The 19,493-nt window shown below is 43.9% G+C and overlaps 1 protein-coding gene across 2 annotated transcripts in view; it reads left to right on the forward strand.

Moving 5' to 3' along the window:
- LOC311144928 (ras GTPase-activating-like protein IQGAP2) overlaps positions 1-19,493 on the forward strand; it is a 77,908-nt gene that overhangs the window by 26,520 nt on the left and 31,895 nt on the right. For both annotated transcript variants that reach the window (XM_084181109.1, XM_084181108.1), the window contains 13 exons: positions 1,526-1,682; positions 2,509-2,586; positions 3,518-3,594; positions 9,833-9,900; positions 11,524-11,637; positions 11,911-12,089; positions 12,819-12,906; positions 13,140-13,303; positions 15,786-15,873; positions 15,960-16,123; positions 16,320-16,480; positions 16,984-17,108; positions 17,401-17,564. In XM_084181109.1, coding sequence (XP_084037235.1) covers positions 1,526-1,682; positions 2,509-2,586; positions 3,518-3,594; positions 9,833-9,900; positions 11,524-11,637; positions 11,911-12,089; positions 12,819-12,906; positions 13,140-13,303; positions 15,786-15,873; positions 15,960-16,123; positions 16,320-16,480; positions 16,984-17,108; positions 17,401-17,564 — 1,627 coding nt within the window. The remainder of the gene's footprint in view (positions 1-1,525; positions 1,683-2,508; positions 2,587-3,517; positions 3,595-9,832; positions 9,901-11,523; positions 11,638-11,910; positions 12,090-12,818; positions 12,907-13,139; positions 13,304-15,785; positions 15,874-15,959; positions 16,124-16,319; positions 16,481-16,983; positions 17,109-17,400; positions 17,565-19,493) is intronic.

Genomic DNA, 19,493 nt, shown 5'->3' on the forward strand with positions numbered 1-19,493 from the left:
AGTTTACAGAAACCTAATGTGTTGCCAAAAGGCCTGTCTCTCCAACCCCCTTACACTGGTATGTTGGACAGTGAGTGTGGGAGCTGGAACAATGGGCTCTTCTCTCTGGGTCAGTACCAGTCTATTAACACCACAGACCGAGAGGGTTTATCATCACCAAGTGTGTCAGTTAATTTATAGACACACTGACGTGTTATGTTATGTCAGTGACTGAATGTACAGGGATTTGACATATAGGTGGATCGTAAGTAGGCTAATTCCTTCCTTAGATTAAGATTAGTGACTGGATGCACAAACCAGCCAGTCATGTGAAATACTGTACAGTCAATATAAGCCCAAACCAGCTGATAGCGCTGTTTGATCTTGGATTTAGAGATTTTGTAACAGTTGTGGGACTCCTTAATGACCCTCCCACCTGTGCCTTTCACTGAAGGCTTGATGTAATTTTTGTGACTTGCACGTGCCTCTCCAGGTGTGTGTTTTTTTGTGCACCCTTAGTATATTGTGAAACTTAAACCAATGCCACAGTCCTACAATACCTAATCCTTCAATATCATGAAATGTCAGGAAGGAAGGAGGATTCCTGTGGATGCAGTCATGAATTTAAATAAAGCATGCAGCCAACATACAGAAAGGTGGACCGGTAGAGAGCAGAGTTTTTTCTTTCTTCTTGGGTGACATCTGAGGATTGGGTTTTGTCCTGTGGACCATAAGACCTGAAGTGAATCCCAACAAGCACCAGAGGGAGGTTATGAGTTAGCCTAGGTCTACTGCTGGTTTTCCCTTGACCATGCTGCTCCCTCGGTAGGTACAGGGTAAGCCAATATTGACTCACGTGGTGCTAGCGTAGGCGGCTGTTCAGTCCGGTAATGGCTCACATGCTCTAAGATCGCAGATCAACACGGGGCAATGTGAGGGACAGACCAATGTTCTGTTTGTTTATATCTGCTTGTATCCATGACGACAGCTTTTGTATTGAGAGAACCGTTAACTTGAAGCCAAGAAGTGAGCGGGCAATAGGTTCAAAGAGTCAGACTTTGGTCCTAGCATTTTGTTATCCATAAGCTCTTCAAAGCTGTGATGAACCTATGATGCTAAATTAACCTATGATGGTCTGGGATCGGTGTCTCTGCTAGTGTTTACCTGGCCTCACACTTAGCCTACATAGGCAGGGCGGGACCCTACACCCTTCCTAACAAATCATCCAAAGGAAACACTGGTCTGTGTTTCTATAAAAATAACTCTGTATTATTCTGTTGCGATATCAGTGTCTCTTCCCTATTGCTCCATATGAATGACTGGAGAGATGTTGCCATTTTGTTGTGAGATCAGTTTCTGTTCCAATCATCTCTGTATAAATGACTGAACAGATGTTGCCATCATAGAATTAGTAGAACGGGCATCCCCATTCAGGTCAATTATGCCATAATGGGTGGACTGGTGGCCATTATTAGTGTCCCCATAGGAGCAAAGCAGGAAGTATTTTTTGTTCTGTTCTGAGATCAGTGTTTGTGCGTATCCCCAGGTGGATGGAGGCGTGTGTAGAGGAGGAGCTGCCCTCCACCACAGATCTGGAGGAGAGTCTGAGGAACGGAGTCTACCTTGGAAAACTGGCCAAGTTCTTCGCCCCGAAGATGGTGTCTGAGAAGAAGATCTACGACAGGGACCAGGCCCGCTACAAGGTGACCTTTTTCCTCATATTGGAAAGATCCGGTACCACGGGATACTCCTATCAAATTAATTGACACTTTTTCAGACTTAATTTAACTAGGCTGCTAGGATACTGAGTAAAACAGACCACAAATCTGGGCGGCAGTGGGCGCTATCTAATTCCTATTCTCATCCCCACACATCTTCTTTATCTAATTCCTCCCCTCCCCCTCTCCTCTCCCCCACACCCCATCTATATCTAGTGCCTCCCCTCTCCCCCACACCTCTCATCGATCTAGTCCGTCTCCCCCACACCTCCCCTCTATCTAGGTCCTCCCCACACCTCCTCTCCTCTCCCCCACACCCCCTCTCTGTCTAGTACCTCTCCCCCACACCCCACCTCTATCGAGACCTCTCCTCTCCCTCTCTCCCCCTCACCTCTCTATCTAGTTCCTCTCCTCTCCCCCACACCCCACCTCTATCTAGTTCCTCTCCCCCATTCCCCACCTCTATCTAGTCCCTCTCCTCTCCCCCTCTCCTCTCTTCTCCCCCACGCCTCCTCCCCTCTCCCCTGCACCTCCATGGCGTCATAAAGGAAATGTCTAATCCCAGATCCAACGCAGACAACCTCACTTCCTGTCAACCATCTCCCAGGGGACAGAGAGATGGCACCCCCGCTCCCCCATGTTAAAAACAGCAGCTGTGCTGACACAACACACTCACTCATACACTCTCCTTCATCTTTCCATGTGCACATCTTTGCATGCGTGCGATTCCTACCAAAAACATGCTGTTGCTGATACACAACAGACTCAGTTGCTGGAATCTAATGTTTCTGATTTGTCTGTTTGTCTCCAGCGCACAGGACTTCACTTCAGACACACAGACAACACAGTGCAATGGCTACGGGCCATGGAGTCTGTAGGGCTGCCTAAGGTAAGACTAACACACACACACACACACACACACACACACTGCCCAAGTCCCTCCTACCAGAGGCATACAGTATCATATACTTGTAGTAACTGGTGATATCACAAGGCTGAGTTGCCTGTTTTATGGATTTTACTAAGTCAAATGACAGTGGACCAGGTAAATTTAAAGCATGCTGTTCTACTGCGTTCTTATGGATGCCTGAGACCAACCTAGAAGGGTGTGGCTGTGGTGGGTTTACTACTACTACTACTACTAACACTAATAGTGTTATTATTAATAATGCATATGTTATGTGTAGGGACAAAATGTGTTCCATCTGGAGCTGATATGGAGAATGCTAACACCTTATTGTCAATCCATGTGATGGTAACACTGGAATCGCTCAGAGATACCTGTTTGATGATGATCAGTCAAAGAATTCCTCTGTTTTGGGGGAAGCAGTACACTTACCAAAGGAGAATCTTTAGGAGTAGACAGACAACCAATGAATATGAGACATTGTTTATTCATTCGGTTATTATGGGCTCATCTTGTCATTATTGATGGATTCAAATGTTTGACTATTTGTTTTAATTCAAAATAATGATTAGGGCAGGGGAATAGGTTGCTTTACTGTTGTTCACCAGTACTTTTCCCTTTTGGGAAACACATGGACATCCACAGCATTCAGCCAGGTAGGTGTACGTACAGTGAGACTGGAAGCACACACTGCAAATACAAAGACAGGCAAGAATTACATCACCTAAAGGTGTGTGACAGTGGCCAGGAGGATACAGAGGAATAGTGCAGACTGCTACAGGTTGAAACTGAAACTGACAGTCTGAAATATGTAGCATGCTCGCTGTGCATCTTGGCTGCTGCACTATGCAAGGTATCAGAAGATGTTAATGAAAGACTCATGACTAATGACTCCTCTGGTTGCTACTTTCAGATATTCTATCCTGAAACGACAGATGTGTACAATCGCAAAAACATGCCCAAGGTGGTGTACTGCATACACGCATTAAGGTAAGAGGGGGAGCATTCCAACACAAGGTGGGTTTTTTCTGTTTGACACTTTATATTTTGTAGGAGACCTACGTTTTTAGCTCTTCTGATGTTTGAAGAGCCCTAAAAGCATATCAATGTCTAAATGGGACTTGAGGATCATTTTGAAAAAGTTAACAATGTGTGAACCAAGAGAAGTGAAGAAGAATGGAGGAAAATGCTAAAAGATAACCTGAAACTAGTATTGTCTGTTTCAGTTTATAGTTAAAACGTGCTATTTTCAAGATTCATGAAACAAAGGGGTGGCAATATGTAGTCATTTCCCAAGCTTGCCGTTGTTTTTGTGTGTTTGTATGGATATCGTTTGCGCATGCAATGCTAGATACACCCTCGGAACCGATAGGTGACTTCCTGTATGCATTGAGTCATTTCCTGCCAACAGACTGCTTCAATCTGTAGGCTGCCTCGAGCAATTTAGTGTCTCCTTTGACAATGTTCTCTTGAGTCTACAAGAGACCGAAATGATGTCATTCTCACATAGTATCATCAGGCTCTAGAAGGAAAGCCAGATGTTTATATTGGGAGCTGAGGGTGGTAGAAGGGCCTGTCTCTCACTCAGCTTTTTCAATTAATAGCCCTATCTCCATCTTTTGATGTGAAGCCTATTTTCTTATGTGTGGACAGTGTTGACTCTGACTCCTAACTTGCAGTGAGAAGTGAAATACCTGTATTATATGAAAGAGGAACTTGAATAGGTTTTTCTGAGATCATGTTCAGAGGGATTTTACTTCACAACCTCAAGCGTTAGGCTTTCTGCTCTATATGCATCACACACATATTGCATCCTATAACGTTGTTATGACAGGTTCACACATTATAGCCTATATAACGTTGTTATGGCAGGTTCACACGTTATAGCCTATATAACGTTGTTATGGCAGGTTCACACATTATAGCCTATATAACGTTGTTATGGCAGGTTCACACGTTATAGCCTATATAACGTTGTTATGGCAGGTTCACACGTTATAGCCTATATAATGTTGTTATGGCAGGTTCACACATAGCCTATATAACGTTGTTATGGCAGGTTCACACGTTATAGCCTATATAACGTTGTTATGGCAGGTTCACACGTTATAGCCTATATAACGTTGTTATGGCAGGTTCACACATTATAGCCTATATAACGTTGTTATGGCAGGTTCACACGTTATAGCCTATATAATGTTGTTATGGCAGGTTCACACGTTATAGCCTATATAACGTTGTTATGGCAGGTTCACACGTTATAGCCTATATAACGTTGTTATGGCAGGTTCACACGTTATAGCCTATATAACGTTGTTATGGCAGGTTCACACGTTATAGCCTATATAACGTTGTTATGACAGGTTCACACGTTATAGCCTATATAATGTTGTTATGGCAGGTTCACACGTTATAGCCTATATAACGTTGTTATGGCAGGTTCACACGTTATAGCCTATATAACGTTGTTATGGCAGGTTCACACATTATAGCCTATATAACGTTGTTATGGCAGGTTCACACATTATAGCCTATATAACGTTGTTATGACAGGTTCACACGTTATAGCCTATATAATGTTGTTATGGCAGGTTCACACGTTATAGCCTATATAATGTTGTTATGGCAGGTTCACACATTATAGCCTATATAACGTTGTTATGACAGGTTCACACGTTATAGCCTATACAGTGTCTTCAAAGTATTCACACCCCTTGACCTTTTCAACATTTTGTTGTTTTACAAAGGTGGGATTAAAATTGATTTAATTGTATTTTTTGTCAACGATTTACACTAAATACTCTAGTGGCAAAGAAAAATTCGAACATTTGATAAAAATATATGGAAAAAAAACACTATCTTGATTACATAAGTATTCAACCCCCTCAGTCAATACATGTTAGACTGACCTTTGTCAGTGATTACAGCTGTGAGTCTTTCTGGGTAAGTTTCTAAGAGCTTTGCACACCTGGATTGTACAATATTTTTACATTATTCTTTAAAGAATTCTTCAAACTCTGTCAAGTTGGTTGTTAATCATTGCTAGACAGCCATTTTCAAGTCTTGCCATCGATTTTCAAGCCGATTTAAGACAAAGCTGTAACTAGGCTACTCAGGAACATTCAATGTCGTCTTGGTAGGCAACTCCAGTGTAGATTTGGCCTTGTGTTTTAGGTTATTGTCCTGCTGAAAGGTGAATTTGTCTCCCAGTGTCTGTTGGAAAGCAGACTGAACCAGGTTTTCCTCTAGGATTTTGCCTGTACTTAGCTCTATTCCATTAATTTTTATCCTAAAAAGCTCCCTAGTCCTTGCCGATGACAAGCATACCCATAACATGATGCAGCCACCACCATGCTTGAAAATATGAAGAGTGGTACTCAGTGACGTGTTGGGTTGGATTTGCCCAAAACGTAACGCTTTGTATTCAGGACATAAAGTTAATTTCTTGTCTTTTTTTTGTGCAGTTTTACTTTAGTGCCTTATTGCAAACAGGATGCATGTTTTGGAATATTTTTATTCTGGACAGGCTTCCTTCTTTTCACTCTGTAATTTAGGTTAGTATTGTGGAGTAACTACAATGTTGTTGATCCATCCTCAGTTTTCTCCTATCACAGCCATTCAACTCTGTAACTGTTTTAAAGTCACCATTGGCCTCATGGTGAAATCCCTGGGCAGTTTCCTTCCTCTCCGGCAACGGAGTTAGGAAGAACACCTGTATCTTTGTAGTGTATCTGTATATTCAGTTTCTGCTTTTTTAAATTTTAACTATCTACTAATAGGTGCCCTTCTTTTGCGAAGCATTGGAAAACCTCCCTGGTCTTTGTGGTTGAATCTGTGTCTGAAATTCATTGCTCGACTGAGGGTCTTTACAGATAATTGTAAAGTATGTGTGGAGTACAAAGATGAGGTATTCATTCAAAAATCATGTCAAATACTATTATTGTACACAGAGTCCATGCAACTTATGTGAATTGTTAAGCACATTTTTACATCCTGAACTTATTTAGGTTTGCCATAGCAAAGGGGTTGAATATTGACTCAAGACATTTCAGCTTTTCATTTTTTAACATTTCAAAAAACATAACTCCACTTTGACATTATGGGGTGTTGTGTGTAGGCCAGTGACACACAATCTCAATTTAATCCATTTTAAATTCAGGCTGTAACACAACAAAATGTGGAAAAAGTCAAGGGGTGTGAACTTTCTGAAGGCACTGTATAACGTTGTTATGGCAGGTTCATACATTATAGCCTATATAATGTTGTTATTACAGCTTCACACCTGTTACAGGCGTGGGTTGTCCTTGTTATTGGTCACATACACATGTTTAGCAGATGTTATTGCGGGTGTAGCGAAATGCTTTTGTTTCTAGCTCCAAAAGTGCAGTAATATCTAACAAGTAATATCTAACAATTTCACAACAATGCACACAAATCTAAAGTAAAGGAATGAAATATTTGGACGAGCAATGTCGGAGCGGCATAGACTAAAATACAGTAGAATAGAAAATAAAACAGTATATACATATGAGATGAGTAATGCAGTATGTAAACATTATTAGAGAGACTAGTGTTCCATTATTAAAGTGGCCAGTGATTTCAACTCTATGTATATAGGGCAGCAGCCTCTAACATGCTAGTGATGGCTATTTAACAGTCTGATGGCCTTGAGATAAGCTGTTTTTGTCTCTCGGTCCCAGCTTTGATGCACCTGTACTGACCTTGCCTTCTGGATGATAGCGGGGTGAACAGGCAGTGGTTCGGGTGGTTCTTGTCCTTGATTATCTTTTTGGCCTTCTTGTGACATCGGGTGCTGTAGGTGTCCTGGAGGGCAGGTAGTTTGCCCCCGGTGATGCGTTGGGCAGACCGCACCACCCTCTGGAGAGACCTGCGGTTGCGGGCGGTGCAGTTGCCGTACCAGGCAGTGATACAGCCCGACAGGATGCTCTCAATTGTGCATCTGGAAAGGTTTGTGAGGGTTTTAGGTGCCAAGCCAAATTTCTTCAGCCTCCTGAGGTTGAAGATGCGCTGTTGCCTTCTTCACCACACTGTCTGTGTGGGTGGACCATTTCAGTTTGCCAGTAATGTGTACGCAGAGGAACTTGAAGCTTTCCACCTTCTCCACTGCTGTCCCGTCGATGTGGATAGGTGGTTGCTCCCTTTGCTGTTTCCTGAAGTCCACGATTAGCTCCTTTGTTTTGTTGACGTTGAGTGAGAGGTTATTTTTCTGGCACCACACTCCTTAGATTATTATTCTAAGAGGCATAACTATTAACTTTATTCATGGCTGAAAGTGTGTTAACGGTTGTAGAAAACCCCATCAGTCACACTCACACAGCCCTCTCTAACTCCCGCTCTTTTTTCAAAGGTCATGATTGATTCATGTCCTGATTATGCACTGTGCTATCATAAACATCCCACAGGTTTGACAGAGGGCCAAGGTCCAGCAACATACTGTAACGGCTCTCTGTCCAATGCTTTTGAACACTGAATAACTGATATAACTGCATAATGTAGAAGACACACCGCTGTTAACATCTTTAGAAAATAAACAGCCTTCCCAACCTTTTTCAGTTACTGTACCACCAAGTACATTTTGCTCTGCCCGGAGTTACCTGATGTGCATTTGACCAGTAAGCCTATGGTCTCATGAGTAATCTCAAGTATCCCCTGTGGATAGGCCAAGTACCCCCAGGGGTCGAAGTACTCCTGGTTGGTAAACACTGGCCTATAAGACAGGCCAGCCTATATTGAGGTTGCATCCCAAATGGCACCCTTTCCCTATTTAGTGCACTACTTTTGACCAGGGCCCATAGGACACAGTCAGTCTCCAGTCTCACCTCAAAGCTGCTGTCATAGCATGGTAGTGGTGGTGCTAGTAGAAGTAACAGCTCTGTAGTGACACTTTGTCATTGTGTGAAGTCAATGGTGTCACTATTAGTGGGTGGTTTTTTACTGACTGGTTTCATTGACTGTCATGTATACAGTACACGTACACTGTCATGTATACAGAGAGGAGTCGTTTGTAATGTATACAGTGCTTGACTTGGACTGAAATAGGTGCTGGTATCATTTTGGGTGTCGTTACTGTTTAGGTGCAGGAACTCCACAATACTTTTAGCCAATATTTTATGAAGTGCACAAACTCAAGCAGTAGAACATTTACGGTGCCGCTATTCAGTTCCGCTGAGCTCCTGCCCAAGTCAAGCACTGCTCGTATATCCATCTGAATGTGGCAGAAAATTGGAGTGAATACGTTAGCTAGTTGGCTTGTTTTTTCTCTTTGAGCTGTTTGGTCAGGGCCCATGAGGGCAGGCTTCCTTCCCTGCCTGTGTGCACACACACGTGCTCTTCCTTCCTGGCAGGCTGGTCTAACCCCCATTGGGAGCCAGGGCAGGGAATAAACTCTAGCTCTGAGGAGAAGTAGACACACTGGGCTAGTGGGCCTTTGTTGAGAATTCAGTACAGTGGAAAAATAGAAAGGCAACACAATAGAATGGAAACGACATAATAAACCTTTGGCCTTCCCTCTGTCTTAGCAGACTCTAAACCCCTCAGGAAGACACCCGTACCCCTGTAGCCCAATCTATCATTCATGCCCACTTATCAGGAACCTGCGGGCAGATGAAAGTTTAATGCAGTTTCCAGCCACCTGTTTGTTTCACTGGAACTGACTCAGTACAGTCAGTGCAGTTGGCGTGTCAGGATTCTGACTGCTGCTTTCTCTGAGCACACATTTCCCCCCTGTGGGGAAAAGGGTGCATTGCAGTTTATTGGGCCGACTCTCCTAGCTCAATCTAGAGCAGATGGATGTTTCAAGTTCCCCTTGGGACGCATCCTTCCTTCCTCACTTCAAGTCGTCACTTATCAGACTGACATGCTTTCATAGGTGAAAGCAATATGGTGGATCCCTTGCTGACCCAAGGACAAGAGGAAGGAAAGATGCATTTCTAAAGTATTCAAGCTCGGGAAAAGTGTGGATAGATGCATATGTATAGATGCAGATGTTAGTAAATTATGTTTCCCCAGCCTCTGAGTTGTTGAATAAACATAGCCACATCTTATCCACCACTTTAGTACGCTTTCTTCCTAACCATTCAATCTAGGTTAAAGTTCTGAGAGCTTCATACCTTTCCATCCCTCGACCCCAGGGAGTTATTCTCCAGGATATTTGACGCAAAACCTGACTAGAAGTAGCTCTGTAACATAACCTTGTGTTTTATTCCAGCTTATACCTGTACAAACTGGGCATTGCACCACAGATCCAGGACCTGCTGGGGAAAGTGGCCTTCACAGGTAAGAAAGACCAGGCTACAGTAGCATTTTACCGTAGCGTTTTACCAGGATATACTAGTGTTTTACAAGGCTACAGTAGCATTTGATCCACCAGCTCTTCTATTCCAGCATGATAATTAGAGATCTCATAAGAGTCATAGCTTGAGTTCACCCTGTACTTTAAATCAACACATAGTGTTCTTCTCTATCTGGCACCAGCCAGGTTTTGATTGAATGCTGGGTGCTTGAACCCATAGGAACAATTGCTGTAGGAACTTGCAAGTAAGCATTTCGTTGGACAGTGTATACCATGTGTATCCCGTACATACAACTAATACAACTTGAAACTAGTGTGTAGTGGTTCTACAGTATAATGAGCTTCCTGCTCCAGAATGAACACTAACATACATCGTTGTAGTGAAGGAGGAACTGCTGTAGTAATTACTACCTCTCTTTGAAACTTAAGGAAAACATGAAGACTTGCTTGCGGAAGTGTGTGTGATTAGAGCCTCCCGGGGGGTGGTAATGACAGATAATTGGTGCTCTTGTTTGGCTTTGATTGAAACAGAATGTCATCACTCGCACCTAGCTGCGTGTTCAATTCGATAAGCACTGTGGAGATCAGTATGATATACTGTGGTTGATATGAGTGAAGTGGGAAGGACCAACCACATGTCTTATCTGGATGAATATCTGCAACATAACACTTACTCATAATAAACCACTTTAACCTTTATCGATTGCTATCACTGACTGAAGTAATTCACTTCAACGCCATAAAAAATAAAGTGCACATTTCACCGACGAGGATTAAAACAATACCGGGTGTATGTGTATACAGAGAAGGAGAGATACACTGAGTGTACAAAACATTAGGAACACCTTCCTAATATTGAGTTGCACCCCGTTTTGCCCTCAGAACAGTCTCAATTCGTCAGGGCATAGACTCTACGAGGTGTCGAAAGCTTTCCACTGGGATTCTGGCCCATGTTGACTCCAATGCTTCCCATAGTTGTCAAGTTGGCTGGATGTCCTTTGGGTGGTGAACCATTCTTGATACACACAGGAAACTGTTAAGCGTGAAAAACCCAGCAGCGTTGCAGTTCTTGACACTCAAACCTGTGCACCTGGCACCTACTACCATACCCCGTTCAAAGGCACTTAATTATTTTGTCTTGCCCATTCCCCTCTGAATGGCACACATACACAATCCATGTCTCAATTATCTCTAGGCTTAAAAATCCTTCTTTAACCTGTCTCCTCCCCTTAATCTGTACTGATTGAAGTGGATTTAACAGGTGACATCAATAAGGGATCATAGCTTTCACCTGGTCAGTCTATGTCATGGAAAGAGCAGCTGTTCCTAATGTTTTGTACACTCAGTGTATGTTATATGAAAAGGTGGACAATATCAAAGCACTGTAGGCTAATATGACTGAGATGCATATGCCAGTCATGCAAGCATAAGTCATGTATTGACGACAATCCATACTGTGAATACCAGCTTGCTAAAACAACTTATTGTTTTGCAATTTTTCCAAAGCATCTATAAGTTGCCAGTGAATAAGCAGGTCCCTCTCCTAGGGGTGTCGAGGTTTCCTGCTGTGCCAGTGTGCTTGTAATGTGTTCCTGTCTGTCCCACAGAGGAGGAGATCAGTAACATGCGGAGTGAGCTGGAGAAGTACGGCATCCAGATGCCAACCTTCAGCAAGATAGGAGGCATCCTGGCCAACGAGCTCTCGGTGGACGAGGCAACCTGTGAGTAGTACAGTACACTGTTCCATCCACTGGATGAACTCTGTCTTCTATCCTGATCCTGGAGAGACCCATAGGGTGTGCAGGGTTTGGCTCCAGCCCAGCACTAAAACACCAGATTCAACTAATCCAGCCATTGATGATTAGCAGATTAGTTGAATCAGGTGTGTTAGTGCTGGGCTATAACAAAAGTCTGGCCTCTCATAGATAGACAGACAGACAGACAGACATGTTTACTGCTGAGTGGTACTCATTCTTGCTGGTGTCCCTCCCAAGTGCACGCTGCTGTGTTTGCCATCAATGAGGCGGTGGATAAGGGTGAGGCGGCTGTGACCATGGGGTCATTGAGGAACCCCAACGCTATGCTGAGGAACACTGGGGAAGAGCTGGCCCAGGACTACCAGGACACTCTGAGCCGGGCCAAGGCCAGCAAGGAGCTCCAGGCCTCAGGCAGGGTGAGGAACTCCCAGACCCTCCCTGATGTTGCTCTTTCCACTGAAATGGCATCCTATTCCCTTTTGTAGAGCACTGCTTTTGACCAGAGACCTATGGGTCCTGAGTCCGGGTAGAAGTTTCAAAACTGACCTTGGATCAGCAACTTGATCCTGTTCTGAACCTAAAGAGGTATTGAGAGTTAGTAGCATACTGTAGGAGTCTTGTCTGCAGTGAATACCACCTGAAACACTCAGCAGCCCTTGCCATGACATTCCAGTGGCTGCAGCATAAGCTGAACTCTCACTACAACACTAGTCTTCCCACACCAACTAGCATCTCTCCTCCCATACTCCTCACTAACTCTGTGTAAATATGACCCGCTGTGTTAAATTACAAATTATTTCAGCAAAGTCATGATCTTAAATCTAAAGTTAATATGATGGCCAGATTGTCAACAATTTGAGCATGACAGTGTGTTTAGTTTCAATCACAGGTGGCCGGTGGCACCTTCATTGGGGAGGACGGGCTCATAGTAATGACTGGAATGGAATCCATGGAATTGTATCAAACACATCAAAGACATGGTTTCCATGTGTTTGATACCATTCACTCCATTCCAGTCATTATTATGAGCTGTTCTCCCCTCAGCAGCCTCCTGTGGTTTCAGTATGCACAAAATGTAAAAACCTTGAGAATGTATGTTTATAGTCCATCTAACACAATGCTTTTTCTCTTGTCTCCCTGCTCAGTGCTCGTCCATAGCCACAGAGGAGAGAGATGTTTATGAGGAGCTGCTGACCCAGCAGGAGATCCAGAGCTGCGTCGACCTTGTTAACAGTAACTACGGTCCCTGTCTTATGACCTCAATAAGTTGTGTTCTGAACATCTAGGATAGGCCTTCAGGATGTGACTGGTAGATCTTCTACCTTTTCCACAGCCAGTTTGAAATCTCATGTCAAAAAAGGTTGGGCACCCCTTGTCTAAAGGTAGTGGCTGAGGGTTGATTTATTTGGGATGTGTCCCGTGTCTGTCTCCATCCAACCCCTGGTCCCTCCTGTCTGTCTCTCCAGCCCAGGGAGCGGTGCAGCAGGTGAACCAGGCCATCTCTGCCCAGGACGAGGCTGCTCTGCTAGTTGGGCTCAAGGTGCTGGCCCTGGGGCTGCTGGGGGTCCAGGAGGCCAACTCTCACTGGTACCTGGAGCACTTCACCTCCTACTGCCAAGTCAAGTCTCGGGTCAGTAAGGCCAGTGGTCAAATGGTGGAAGCACGTCTAGTAGAGTGGCGCAGTGGTCTAAGGCACTGCATCGCCGTGCTAGCTGTGCCACTAGAGATCCTGGTTCGAGTCCAGGCTCTGTCGCAGCCGGCCGCGACCGGGAGACCCATGGGCGGCGCACAATTGGTCCAGCGTCGTCCAAGGTAGGGGAGGGTTTGGCCGGCAGGGATGTGGGTTTGTTTCCCACGGGGGGCCAGTATGGGGAAAAAAAACAAAAAAAAACATGTATGCATTCACTAACTGTAAGTCGCTCTGGATAAGAGCGTCTGCTAAATGACTAAAATGTAAATGTAAAATGTAGTAGGTTGGCTATGGCTGTGGGCTTACACTAGTTCATTTAGCAGACAAGATTTGCTTAGAATTCCATGGCATTATTTTATATTATTTTATAGTATGAAGAATACAATTGAACATAGCTGAATAAAAGAGAAAAGGATGTTTTCTCCAAACGGTTTCTGAGGGAGTGCGTACATGCGGCAATTCTGTGTTGAGCGGTTAACAAAAAACAGGTCCTCCTATATGCTTAATTTAGAGTTATTTATACAACTTTAGTTGTGATACAAACATTGGGCTATATGTTTTGATTTTTAATACATTCTAAGGCTGCATGATGCAACTCTAATGATGATTTGAAAAAAGTAGCATGAAAGGCATGAGCTCTGCTTTGTTTCTTGCGCAGGCTGCACACACTTCATCTATCATTCACAATTTGACAAGCACTTGATAATGGCTAGAATTTTCCGGTGACATCCCTCTTGTTTGGCCGTAATGCCCCCTAGAAAATCCATGCCTTTTGCGGCCAGTGGCCGCTGTGCCCTTGGCCTGAATATAATCATTATGATTCCCTTCTCCCGGCTGCGTGCTCCGAAGCACCTCTCACTCATATGGCTCTCTCAGATATCTCAATTCTTATTAGCCAATGCCCGTCACGTGATCGGTTCCTTCTCACAGGCATCTCAGCTCCGAAGTAGGCTACAAGTGAAGACCGACACATCGGGGACAGTTGTGGGATGCGATAGATCCCAAATTAATACAACCACTCGCATCAAAAAACCTTTTAAAAGCATTTACATTTTACATTTTTAATCATTTCGCAGACGCTCTTATCCAGAGCGACTTACAGTTAGTTAGCATTGAGGCTGATCAGAACGTTGAGCTTAAAATGTTGATAAACTATTCGGCTATTTCTTCACATTATAAGTGCAGCAATGCGCACACGGCAGTAGGCTATAAGCGCAAATGTTCTAAAATGCAATCAATTAGTGGGAAAATACCATTCTCATAAGGGACTGTAAATGCGATTATGCTTGTAATGCTTTATTATAAAGGTTAATTTTTATGGGGAAAATTATCTTCCCCAAACTTGAAACTCACGCCCCGCTTATGTATGCCAGTTAGACTCTACACCGGTTGTAAAGCAGATTAATGTGCTTAATTTTAAGAAGTTATTTGTCTACTTTCGTTGTGATACAACCCTTATCAAAACATATAGGCCTATGGACTAGGCTACATGAGGTGTAAAAAAAAAAGTATTTTGAAAAAGTCGCAAAAAAATGCATGCGCTGTTACTGACCTTACTGCACACAAGCTGGGCATCATTCACAAGTGGTAGCCTATCACTTGGAATGATATATTAGTATTGTCACCCATCAGACTATTCTTGATTTAATCTTGTCTTTACATATATTATCTAGAATATGTGTGAAATTAGTTTTGATTTTGAATGGACTATAATCATGCACCTGTCTCGGAACAGGGGCGGGGAAAAAAATACATGTAATCTATGCACTTAAATAGTGAATGGAGGACGCTTTTCCCCATGGTTCATTTTCATACCAGTAAGGTAGGCTATACTCCTGTTGTAAAGCGAAGCAATGTGCTTAATATTAGGAAAGTTGAAAAATAAATATAGTAGGCCTAGCCTATAGAAAGCTGATCCTCCTCTTTTAAATAGTGGCCATCAAAACTCTGTTTTCTCACGCAATTGCATAGCCTATAGAAATGTTGCGCAACATGACCTCATGGGCTCTCATGAAGTGTTTGATTTGATTTTCGATTACATTTGCATTGATGTCAGAGTGATTAGAGGGACAATAGAGTGCTGAGTACCAGGCAGTTAGCAAGTTTGGTAGGCTACTAATGACCATCATCAGCCTGAGCTTGGAGAAGCCTAGTTATCGTGACTAAACGGACATGTGGAATTTGACTACATCATGGCTCGTGACCGCTGGTGTGGCGGTAATACGGTCACCGTAACAGCCCTAGTAGGGGAGATGAGGTATCTCATAAAATAAATGAGAATGCCTATACACTGTGTTTTTGCCTTTAAGAGCGTAAGATGGCGGTCTTAATTCATTGCTTCAAGTTGCATTAGTGTTACAGAACCCAGATTTTTTCTATTGAGTTGAACTTGTCACCCAAACACTTTCTCCGTGGACCTCAGGACACTGGAGGTGCAGTGATGCTGGAGAGGGAGGAGATTCAGAGGGTGGTCATATCCTGTAACGACTTTGCTGAGGCAGAGAAACTAAGTAAGCACCCCTCACCATCCATCACTCTCCTTTTGTAATATTCCCCAGTGTTTCTAGGTTCAGTGTTTGATATTTTTGCTACGCAGAACTGGAGGCCATTACAGCGATCAACTCGGCCATTCGTCATGGTGTAGCAGCAGAGACTATAGAGGAGCTGATGAACCCAGAGGCCCAGCTCCCCATAGTCTACCATACCGCTGCCAACCTCTACCAGACCGAACTGTTCAGCCTGCAGTTACAGGGGGCAAAGGTGCCACACACACACATTACACTTTCCTTATTTTAAGCTACAATATAATGTTGTACAGTTGTGAGTGGGTGCTGGTTGTCAGACCAAAGTAGTGCAAGTTTCCCCTAGCTAGGTTGGCCAGTGGGCAGACAGTTGTGTGTGTCTGGTTGTATGTCCAGTATATGATCACTAATCTCTGTCTGGTTGTATCTAACAGGCAGGCCTGGGGCATGAGGAGCTGTCTGTTGCGGTGGAGATGCTGTCTGCGGTGGCCGTGCTTAACGAGGTCCTGGACACCAAGGACCCCCAGGCTGTCACTGAGCAGCTGACTGACTCCCCTCTGGGCTTCAGCAACATGGACCACGACAACCTGCACAGGTAGCTAAAACCACAACCTGCACAGGTAGCTAAAACCACAACCTGCACAGGTAGCTAAAACCACAACCTGCAAAGGTAGCTAAAACCACTACCTGCACAGGTAGCTAAAACCACTACCTGCACAGGTAGCTAAAACCATTACCTGCACAGGTAGCTAAAACCACTACCTGCACAGGTAGCTTTAAACCTCAACCTACACAGGTAGCTAACACCACAACCTGCACAGGTAGCTAACACCACAACTATCTGTCATATCACAGGTAACCCCACAACCATCTACCCTTTTGTCCCTCTAGTGGAAACTCTCTCCACAGCTCACCACAGTTGCACACAGATAACACCTAGAACTGTCTTTCTGCCTGATGTGTAACCTCCCCTGGCCTTCCCCCTCTCTCCTCTCCCTTTCTCCTCTCCCCCTTTCCCCTCCCCCCTCTCGCTCTCTCCTCTTCCCTCTCTTCCTCTTTTCCCTTCTTCCTCTCTCCCCCTCTCCCCCTGTCTCTCAGGTACGCAGACACTCTGATCAGCCTCAGAGCCGACAGTCTGTCCCGCTGGCTGGAGTTCCTCACCTGGAATGATGTTCAGAAGACTATCGACACGGTCAACCTGCAGGTGCACGAGGAACACGAGCGTAGGTCACAACCTCTAACTGTTTCAACACTGGGTGCATCCCAAATCCAAACCTATTCCCTATTTAGTGCACTATTTTGACCAGGGCCCATAGGGGATAGGGTGCCAAGTCCAACCATTTCTCTAAGGCGGGTAGAATAGTCTGCAGTCTCGAATAAATAAATCCACACACTCTAAATCTGAAATGTACATGATGAAGTAGTACTGAGTTCAGTGTCATTAGTATTGTTCACCTGCTGCTCCCCTGACTGTCGGTGTCACTATATGTGCTGTCTGTCTCATCCCCCCTCTAGGTATTATTGCTATATCTGAGATCAACGAGGCACTGAGCTCTGGTGACCCTAACCAGACCCTCTCTGCCCTGCTCCTGCCCACGGCCAAACTGCAGGGAGTCAACCCAGCCACAGCCAAACACTACCACGACGTCCTGCAGAACACCAAGCTACTCATCTGCAAGGTATTGTACTGCCAGCCATTATGAGAGCATATATACACTGAGTGTACAAAACATGGATTGTGTATGTGTGCCACTCAGAGGGTGAATGGGCAAGACAAAATATTTAAGTGGCTTTGAATGGGGAATGATAGTAGGTGCCAGGCTCACCGGTTTATGTGTCAAGAACTGCAATGCTGCTGGGTTTTTCAAGCTCAACAGTTTTCCGTGTATCAAGAATGGTCCATCACCCAAATGACATCCAACCAACTTGACACAACTGTGGAAAGAATTGGAGTCAACATGGGCCAGCATTCCTGTGGAACACTTTCGACACCTTGTAGAATCCATGCCCTGATGAACTGAGGCTGTTCTGATGGTAAAAGAGGGTGCAACTCAATATTAGGAAGGTGTTCCTAATGTTTTGTACACTCAGTCTATATTCCCTCAAGAGCAGAGAAGCCTTCATCTTCATACATTTCATGGACAGAGTGCTACTCAAGAGGCTTGGGATCACAGCTGTTGATCAGATCTTACAGATCTAGGTAGCCCTATTCGCTATATAGTGCATTACTTTTGACCAGCGCCCAGTGCTCTGGTCAAAAGTAGTGCACTATATAGGGAATATGGTGCCATTTGGGACGCACACTAGATCTGTAACCTAGACTTAATAAGCGGGAGGGAGAGTGCCTGAGACATGAATGAGATGGTCAGTGATTAATGGGAGCATGCTGAAACAGGTCTGTCTGGAGCACAGGTATGAACCTGCCCTCACCTTTATCTAAACCCTGCTCCTTCTATGTGAAGTCTACATCTATCAATGTGGAAAATGTTTAATACTCAGTAAAATGGGAATTAACTAACAAATGAATGTATGGGAATAGGCCTACATGAATACACTTCATTTGTATTGGAAGGGTGTTATTTACAAGTTGGCATTGTGAACAAGACATAACAGTACATGAAGGTAATCATGTCCTTTTTGGCTCCAACACTGTCTGGTTTCTGAACATCCTCTGGGATAATTGTTTTTGTCATCACTGTTGACGTCAGCTGGCTTTTCAGGACATCCTTGCTGATAAAGTACACACATTAAACCATCAATACTAGAATGGACATGAACCTTCTATGAAGGTATAAATGGTCAGCCATTTTGGTAAGCCATCGGTCAGCCAGTGCTGTGATAAGATATTGTGTATGATTTTCAAGTTTATCTGCACAGTATGTTTGTTAGCTAGCTAGCCAGACATTTTAAGTGTAATGATTCTTTGCCAACATTCCATACAAACAATGCAGTCAATCCACAGCCATACACTGGCTGAAATCAGTTGATGATAGGACTTAGACAAGTTGTTAATGCAACAAGTACTGTATCATATTATAACACTTTCCAAGAAAGAAAAAAACTGTTTACATAGATTTTAGAGGCTATTTATACAGAAAATAGGTATAAAACCTGTGGAAACTGTTTACGATTATATGAAAATATTTTAGATTGACAATTCTATTACACAATTTCTGATAACATGTGCCTGACTTTTTTCCCCCTGTATAAGTAAAAGCAGAAAATGTGTAACCTATGCCTGTACTGTACAGAATGGGTGGCAAGAAATAAGTTATTCCCAAATATTTCAAAAACTAAAAGCATTGTATTTGGGACAAATCATTCACTAAACCCTAAACCTCTCCTGAGTGGCGCAGTGGTCTAAGGCACTGCATCGCAGTGCTAACTGTGCCACTAGAGATCCTGGTTAGAATCCAGGCTCTGTCGCAGCAGGCCGCGACCGGGAGACTCATGGGCGGCGCACAATTGGCCCAGCGTCGTCCAGGGTAGGGGAGGGAATGGCCGGCAGGGATGTAGCTCAGTTGATAGAGGATTGCGTTTGCAACGCCAGGGTTGTGGGTTCGATTCCCATGGGGGGCCAGTATAAAAAAATAATGAAAAAAAATAAA

This window comes from Coregonus lavaretus (genome assembly GCF_964263955.1).
Source record: "Coregonus lavaretus genome assembly, chromosome: 17".
In the NCBI taxonomy this organism is placed as follows: domain Eukaryota; kingdom Metazoa; phylum Chordata; class Actinopteri; order Salmoniformes; family Salmonidae; genus Coregonus; species Coregonus lavaretus.